The sequence below is a fragment of the Malania oleifera genome, chromosome 3 (assembly GCF_029873635.1).
Source record: "Malania oleifera isolate guangnan ecotype guangnan chromosome 3, ASM2987363v1, whole genome shotgun sequence".
Taxonomy (NCBI): Eukaryota; Viridiplantae; Streptophyta; class Magnoliopsida; order Santalales; family Ximeniaceae; genus Malania; species Malania oleifera.
In genome coordinates this window covers 18,284,354-18,293,023 of record NC_080419.1, presented here as the reverse complement: position 1 = coordinate 18,293,023, position 8,670 = coordinate 18,284,354, and the positions used below count along the sequence as shown (strand labels likewise).

The 8,670-nt window shown below is 40.9% G+C and overlaps 1 protein-coding gene across 1 annotated transcript; it reads right to left on the bottom strand.

The window, feature by feature from the left end:
* Nucleotides 1-6,515: 6,515 nt before the first annotated feature.
* LOC131150180 (S-adenosylmethionine decarboxylase proenzyme 4) lies at nucleotides 6,516-8,271 on the bottom strand. The gene has a single exon (XM_058100775.1). It carries the CDS (start codon nucleotides 8,120-8,122, stop codon nucleotides 7,091-7,093), a length of 1,032 nt encoding a protein of 343 aa, XP_057956758.1. The 5' UTR covers nucleotides 8,123-8,271; the 3' UTR covers nucleotides 6,516-7,090.
* Nucleotides 8,272-8,670: the final 399 nt, after the last annotated feature.

The following is an 8,670-nucleotide window of genomic DNA, read 5'->3' as shown; positions in this document are numbered from 1 at the left end:
AAGAGTGTGTTGCTCCTGAATCAAATAACATAATAGTTTTATTTGTAAACATAAATATATTACCTATCACCAAGTCTCCCATATTTTTTGTTTCTTTTGGGGTAAGAGAATAAACCCGTTCCTGGGTGGTGTTCCTCTCGTAGTTGCCTCAGGGTGCTTGATTCCCTCCCCGGTATTGATTAGGTGGGGGTGCACTGTTCAACGGGCCACTGCAGTCTCGTGTAATGTGGCCAGGTTTACCGCATCGATAATAGGTACCTGATCCACTCCGACATTCCCTTGGATGCCTTTTGTTACATTTAGGACAAGTAGGGTATGATGGGTTACCTTGATACGCACGGTTCCCCATCTCTTATCTCTGACCTCCATTGTTACCATGCCTCCTCTAAGGACCCTGATTCGCACCTGCGCGAAAACCAGGAGGCATGGGCCTTTTCCTCTGATTCTGAATCTCTTCACTTTTCTGTAGGCTCGTCTCTACCATAGTGGCTTTATCCACCAACTCTGAGAAATCCTACACCTGAAATGTCATCACTTGCTCGTAGATCCCCTATCTCAGGCCTTTCTCGAACCTTCTCGCCTTCTTGGACTCATCTAGAACCATATATGGGGCGAATTGAGACCACTCAACGAACTTGGCTGCATACTGCTGAACTGCCAAGTGCCCCTAGGTCAAGTTCAAAAACTCCTCCGCCTTGGCATCTCTAGTGGAGGCAGGGAAGTACCTATCAAAGAAGATCTCTTTGAAATGGTTCCATGTCAGGGCTACGGGTACTGGCCTCTATTCCTTAAGAAGCTTCACATCTATCCACCAACGCTTGGCCTTTCTCGTCATTTTAAACATGACAAAAAGTACCTTCTACTTGTTAGTGCAACACAATACTGCGAGTATTTCCTCGATCTCCTAAACCCAATTCTCTGCTATGATTGGGTCAGCTCCTCTCGCAAAGGTTGGAGGGTTTATGCGGGTAAATTATTCAATAGTACAACCTAGGTCAGTGGTGGGACAGTTATACCCCTAGAACTTTGCATGATCTCGACCATGAACTGGTGGGAAAAACCACAAAGCACTGATGTAGAATCAATGTCATCCTTGTTGGAAGCCCCCTCATTGCTACTTCCTCCGGCATTCACGTTGTTATCCTTGGGATCCATCCTGAAGATAGGACATAAATGAATTTATAATTCCACTATATTAACATGATTGGTACAACTGTTAAACTCAGAAACCAATATAATGTCCAAGTTCTCAATTTAAGGTTCATTCACACTGTTCAGACACAAAACCGTTGACAGTTTTACTGAGACTTTTGAAATTGTCAACGGAAAACTTGAGATCCCGAGAGCCTATTTTCAAGGAAACTTTTGACGATTTGTGAACACAACGGAAAACCGTCGACGGTTTGGCCCTTGAAAACTTCACTAATCCTTTTTTTTTTTGTATACATTTAGTCATTTCAAGGTACTGACCTCTAATCACAACAGAAATTATGACATATCTAACCAACTTAACGTTCCCATTCTAATTTTCAAGTACCAATCCCTCTACTCATAAACAAAAATTGTTGATGGATTTACCGTGACATTTTTTTGAAACCATCATTCCAAGAAAAACATAAAAGACCGTCAAGGGATTTCTGCCTCTAGGCTGTGAGAAAAAACTCAAAATAACCTACTAGTATCCTCATTTACCCGTTCCTATCATCATCCTAACTCCAACCTATACTATGGTAAGATCATTTGTCAAAGTTTACAGGACCTATCAACTTGGAGCTCTAATACCACAATTGTAGCGCCTCGAACCCGGTGGGCCCCGAAGTGCTATTTACCGTACATATATCTCTGATACTATAATTATAACGACCCAAACCTGAAAGGAGGTCTCAAGTGTTTCCTGCCCATAACTCCATATAAAACATGCAACAGAAGAAAATTAAACCTCAAACACATTACCAAAGTTCTAAACCATCCTAGCTACACATATATATCTCCATGTTATATATTATATCCCAAAATAAACAAAAACATAATAAACAAGTGTCTCACTTACACTTACAATACTACAAAATCTAAACCTAGCCCCGTAGCATGCTAGGCTTGATTCCTTGTAGGACCTGAAATGTGAGATGAATATTAGGGTGAGACACTTCTCAATAAGACGGATTAGATTATCATCAGTGTGTGGCTAACACGAGTTTTAGTGTGATCATCATACATTCATATATTTAGCTACAGGTGAAAAAACATTTGAAAACTGTACTCACACCTATATATATATATATATATATATATATATATATATATATATATATATATATCTGAAAATACATAATTTCCTGATAACATACTTTCGACTCATTATAGCTCATTTTTTCATAAATTACATACATGGATAGAGAACCTTTCTTATTAGGTCATCATAAATATCATGAATAATAACCATAATCGGGTTGTGCGGTCCGACGACTGGACTTAGCCATGGCTGCCACCAAGCTAAGTTAAACATGTTTGTCTGTAAGTACGATTTGCCTACCTAGCTTGGTCCGAACTCCAGAGAGTACAACAACTCTTCACGACCAAATTGACTATTCCATGGCCTACACTTCCACTACAATATGGCTGCACTAACATATCATTCTAGCTATGGTACCGAACTTTGATAAGAGCTAGTCCCCTAGGATTCATAAACCATATATATAATTTACATAGTAAAAACTATAACATGATATCATTTTCATAAATCAGTATAAATTGTCATGTTCATAAATTTGTATAAAACCTATCATATCATAACTCGGTATAAAACCGTTATATTCATAACTCGGTATAAAACCATCATATCATATCTCGGTATAAAACCGTCATGTTTATAAATCTGTATAAAGCCTGTCATATCATAATTCTGTATAATACCATAAACCATCAGGTGTAATTATGCAATAATCATAAACATTCTCATGTCACACGATTTGAGTGATAGATCATAATATAATAAACTACCCAGAGAAAATATATTTTTTCTGAAAATAAAGGCATGATCATCTCTAGGGTTTAGTTTAACTCAATACATATGTTTTTTCAGGGAAAGGAGATGATCACCCCATTCACTTTAGTTTTCCTTAAATACGTATAAAATACCAAAACCCCCATTTTTATATGCTTGAGTCAATCAGAAAATCATACATAGTATACCTGTATCCGTATACTTCAGTTTAATCGGTTCAAATTTCAAAAATAATTGATATTATCTAATCCCCTTACCTGTTTTTGAAAAACTACTTACAACTTTGGAGAACGAAACCCGAGCCTCGTAACTGACCGAGGACGAGGACCGAAAAGTCAGGAGGAGAGAGGGAGACAATTGGAGAGCGAAAGAGGACTCTGGATGAACTTAGGAGAGAGAGAGAGAGAGAGGGAGAGAGAGAGAGAGAGAGAGAGAGAGAGAGAGAGAGAGAGAGAGAGAGAGAGAGACATGAGAGGGTGAGAGGGGAGAGAGACTCTAAAACCCTAATGAGAGAAAAAAAAATATGAGAGTTATGAAAATTTAAGCTTACTTCTCTCTTAAGTAAGCTCAACCCAGGGGAAACCATCGATAGTTTTCTTGAGATTTCTGAAACCGTCAATGGTTTGATCTTACCAAATCGTGGCCCTTCTGAAATCGTTGACGGTTTTCCTTAGGTTCCTCAAATTGTCGTCTTGTCCCAAACCGTTTCCTTTTTTTCTTTTTCCTTTCTTTTTTTTTTTTTTTTAATTTTCTTTTAATTTTCTTTGTTCGGGTTCCTATATTCACCATCCCTTACTACACAAGCAAATCTTTCGCTATTCTCGGCCACAAACCAAAGTTTTTGGTTCCATCAAATTTGACAACGTCAAATTTTGCAAATGAAATGACTGATGCCATAACAAAAATGCTCTGATACCAATTGCTGTGAATAAACTCAAAATTGCACAGCGGAAATCAAACGTAGTAATCAATGAAGAACAAATATGGAACACACACACGCAATATATTTGAAAGTATGAACAATAATGTAAGAAATTACGTGGTTCGACGATACCTACATTTACGGGAGTAATCGACAAAGTTTCACTATCTTGGTATCAAAGGACACAATACAATGATCTTCTTACAATAAGAATACACCCAGAACAATGCATTTATAAACACTACGGAGGTTTCCCTCCAAACACCCAACCATACTAACATTCATACTCAAAATTTAAAATTAGCATTGGTCTCCCGAACGAATCCTTCAACAGTTTCAGCAAACTGTCGACGATTAGAGCCCAAATCGTTGACGGTTTATGGTCAAACTGTTAACGGAAAGATATCGAGACCAAACCGTCTTTGCATGTTCAGACAAATGTCGACGGAACCTTCAATGGATAAAAGCCGAGAGCAGGTCTTTTGAAATTCAGCCAAATCGTCAATGGTTAGAGCCAAATCGCCGATGGTTTCCCCCTAGTACTAATTCTACTATGCTTTTCTTTCTTGTGTAAATTATCCACTCAAAGATATGAGTCACAAAACATAACAAATATTAATAAATATATTGTACACGTTTATAAAATATATAATAAAAAATTAAGCTAGTCACATTCGGGTTGGATTAGGCTAGCTCGACCTTAGCCTATATTCAACAAATTAGATTGTTGTTCAAACTTATAATTTTTATTTTATTTCATATATATTTTTTGCATTGACTAGTCAACAAAATTGATAGTCCTACACTCCTACTCCTACTAGTAAAGTTTTAAGTCACTACAATTGGAACATCATACACAAACATGCATGTGCACGTGCTACCACTTGAAATTAATGGTTGAAGAGTGATGCATGTGTGTAGTTACTAAGCTGACTAGTTAATAATAGCAATAGCTCTTAAATTAAATATAAGAAAATGGATGGAATACAAAGTTGTGTATTTAAAACATAACAGTAATGCCAGTAACCTCAATTTGAATGTCATAAATTGGTAGAAAATAAAGTTATACACGCATTAGGAGACATAGATAACATAGAAAGCTAGATGTTGTACATATAAGTTTGGGACAAATAGTCATAGAATATGAAGGAAACAGAGAAAGTGAAATCTTTTAGCCATGAAATATCATGGCATTAAGTAGAGAAGAAGCATAGGAAATGGAGTTGAGATTATACCATGTCATGTACTTATACTATCTACATATCTAGGTACATATGATTAGGATTAGCTTGTTAGAATAGTAATTGGATTTTAATCTCGATTTTTTCTTTTAAATAGAAACTTCTCTTCATTGTGACGTACCGACACACCCAAAATAACACAACTTTGAGCCATTGAACCTTCGAGCGTTGTGTAAATTAAGTGGCAAGTAGAGATTGTGAGATAAAAACATGAATGAAAATTTGAGTTTAAAAACTAATCACTTTCTTTTATCTAAATGACATGAAGAACAAAAGGAACCCTTTCCAAATTACAGCTTTTGTAAACACAACAAAGTGGTATTATCCTTTCTTGTAAATATTCTCTACTAGGAAATGACCATGTTTATGGATCAGCCAACCCTCCTCAGGGCTTCTCATGCCATTTATTTGCAAAGAGAAAATAAAAGAGAGCACTCTTGTCCTGCCATTTGTTGACAAATAAAGGCCTTCTCCACTGAGCTTCAACTGGGCTTGGGCTAGCTGATGACCCAATCACAAAATTGGGGCATTAAATCTGTTTGGGCCCAATCCAGCAACAAAAATATGGTTCGGCATACATGGGCCCACTGGGCTTGATAAAATCACCATCAATAATTTTACCTGTGGTTCTGTATTATTATTATTATTATTAGTAAGTCCACTTTATTAATTCAAACTGGACCATATATATTTATGGTTTTCTCGGCAAATTCAGCAACCTCACATTTCATGCTTCCAAACGTGTCATAATTAAAAAGCAAGGATTCCCTTAATGACCTAATTGGTTCATGAAATTATCCTAACTTCAAAGAAAAGATTAATTAGGATATATAAGAAGAAAGAATAAAGCTGATGAACCCACTCCTCTATGCCGTTTATATACAAAGCTATTGTATATTGATCTGTATTCTGTGGTAGTTGAGATGGCTAGCTAGCTGGTAGCTGCTGCATGCCGTAATCAGTAAAGGTCACGTGAGAAGCAAATGATCACTCCAAGTGAATGCAATGGCAAACTGCAATAATGTGTTTGTGAAAATGCCCCAAAGAAAAAGAAAAAGAAACATAAAAGAATTCAGAGTAACAATCTTGCTATTAAAAGTTTAGACAACCTCAGAATATATAAACATATATATATATATATATATATGTGCACATATGGACCCCCATTCATCAAATGCATACACATATTTTCACCAAACTCTCCAAAATTTAGAACCCCTCCTTGCTCTTCCTTGTCTATATATATATATATTCACTATAGAGTTGCATTTTGGGTTCTGCTAATATATATTTGGGCTCTCCTAAACTTTAATGGAAAGAAAAAAAAATATTAATTAAATAAAAAGTATAATTTTCCCTTTCAAAAACTAAACCAAAAACATGACAAGAGATAATGGAGGGAGTAAGGGGAAACAAAAAGACCCAAAAAAAAAAAAAAATACAGACCCATAAAAAAGAATAGAGAGAGAGACAGAGAAGAGATAGAGAGAGAGAGAGAAGAGATCATGTAACCTCAAGATGAGCACTAATACTACTACTACAACAGAAGCTCTCAAAATCATAGGCGTGACAAAGCCAAGTGGGGTGCATTATCATGATCCCCCACTTTTCCCATCTTCCTGGCCTCCACATCTCCTCTTCCTTTTGCCTTTCCCAACAAGTCAACCCATCCATCCATGCATATCCATCCATCCATCCATCCATCCATTCATCCATGCATCATGCATCATCATCATCATCCATGCATGCACATCCTGGCCTCTTCCCTAGCTAGCTAGCTCTCTAGGTAAAATTTCCTCCCAACTAACTCTAACTCCTACTCCCTCCATTGTCTCTTTGACCTCGACCCTTATCTTGCATATCTACCCACCACCAGCTCCACGACGGCCGCGCAGCCTCCTCCGGCCGCCATCCTTTGCCGGCTTACTTCCGGCGAGCCGTGAACATTTGGAACACCACGCTTCCCGCAGCCGGGAACTCGTCGGCGGCGCAACTCCGGCACTTCAACCCGAGCGGCTCGAGCGCGCCGGCCACACGCCGCCAAACCTCTCCCATGACGCAGGTGGTCGAAACCGTCATGGTGGCCGGCCGGAACACCTGCACCACCTTCTTCAACATCCTGGCCACGTCGTCGCCGCCGTCGTACACGGACCCCACGCACTCGAAGCTGGCGTAGCTGTAGCCATCCTCCGGGGTGACGTGGATGGTGGAGTAGCGGTCGCCGTCGACTCCGTTCATGGAGTAGCCGCAGGGGTCGAATCCGAAGTCGCAGATGAGGGCTCCGGGGGTGATGTCGGCGATGCCGGTGGCCTCGGTCATCTCCTTGCCGGCGGCAGCGCCGGTGCGGGCGTCGGCGGGGCAACGGAAGAACTTGCGGGCTAGGAGGGGGTCGAGGTCTGTCATGCAGACTTCGATGGTGTACGAGGGATCGGAATTGTTGAGGTGGGGGGTGGAGCAGTCGTCGGTGGCGGAGAAGACGTGCCAGGAGCGGGAGAGGAGAGTGGAAGGAAGGACGGAGGCTTTGCGGAAGCGGAAGGAGGGGGGGAGGCTGTCTTCGAGGAAGAGGAGTTCTTGTTTGAAGGAGGTGTGTGGGAAGGGTTGAGCGGAGGGGAAGATGAAGGAGCCGCGGGTGTAGAGGCAGGAGGAGAGGGTGAGGCGAAGGCGGTCGCGGGCGTGGTGGAGAAGGGGGCGGACGGACTTGAGGAGCTGGGTGGTGCCGCAGGTCTTGATGATGATCTTGGTGGGGTAGACGAACAGGCTGGACTCGGAGAGGACGTAGGCGTCGAAGTGGGGGTTGCCCACCGCCGAGACGATGGTGCATTGGACGGCGCGGAGGACTTCTTCGAGGAGGTTAAAGTCGAGGTGGCGGAGGCCTTTGAGGGTGGCGGCGGGATCGTCGCCGGAGAAATGGAGCTCCAGGCGCTTCTCGAAACCCTCGAACCCGGGGATGGCCATTGATCGATAATTAAACTAACTATATGTGTTGATGAAATCAGAATGAAGGCTAGCTAGCCAGAGATGGAATTGACTGAGAAGAGATGAATTCAACTGTGTTTTGGGTAGTTAGTGAGTGAGAGAGAGCGAGAGAGGAGAGGTGGGGAGTTAACTACAGGTGAGAGAGAGAAGAAGGGGTTGGATGAGATTTATAGGAGGGGTGAGAGAGAGAGAGGGGGGGAGAGCATGCGAGAGAGAAGGCAACCAAGAATAATGATTGCGGGCATAATGAATGAAGAGAGAGAGAGAGGGTGATATATGCCCATTTTCTCTTTTTTTAATTGTGAGATCTTTCATCAGACAGCAACAGGGGAACTGGGATTTCTCTGCATCCCCATGCGCACTATTCCTTCCTTCCACTTCGCTTTGCTCAGTTTAGTTTGTTCCTCCCGTCCTCAACTCTATTCCCTCTCATCCATCCTAATTCCTCCCCACAACTTACAATTTATTTCATTCCCATTTTAATTATCCACCACCCCTTAGCCTCCGTTTGGATCTCGGGAAATACT

Coding starts and splice junctions, on each gene's coding strand:
- LOC131150180 (XM_058100775.1), bottom strand. CDS start 8,122: ATGGCCATCCCCGGGTTCGAGGGTTTCGAGAAGCGCCTGGAGCTCCAT.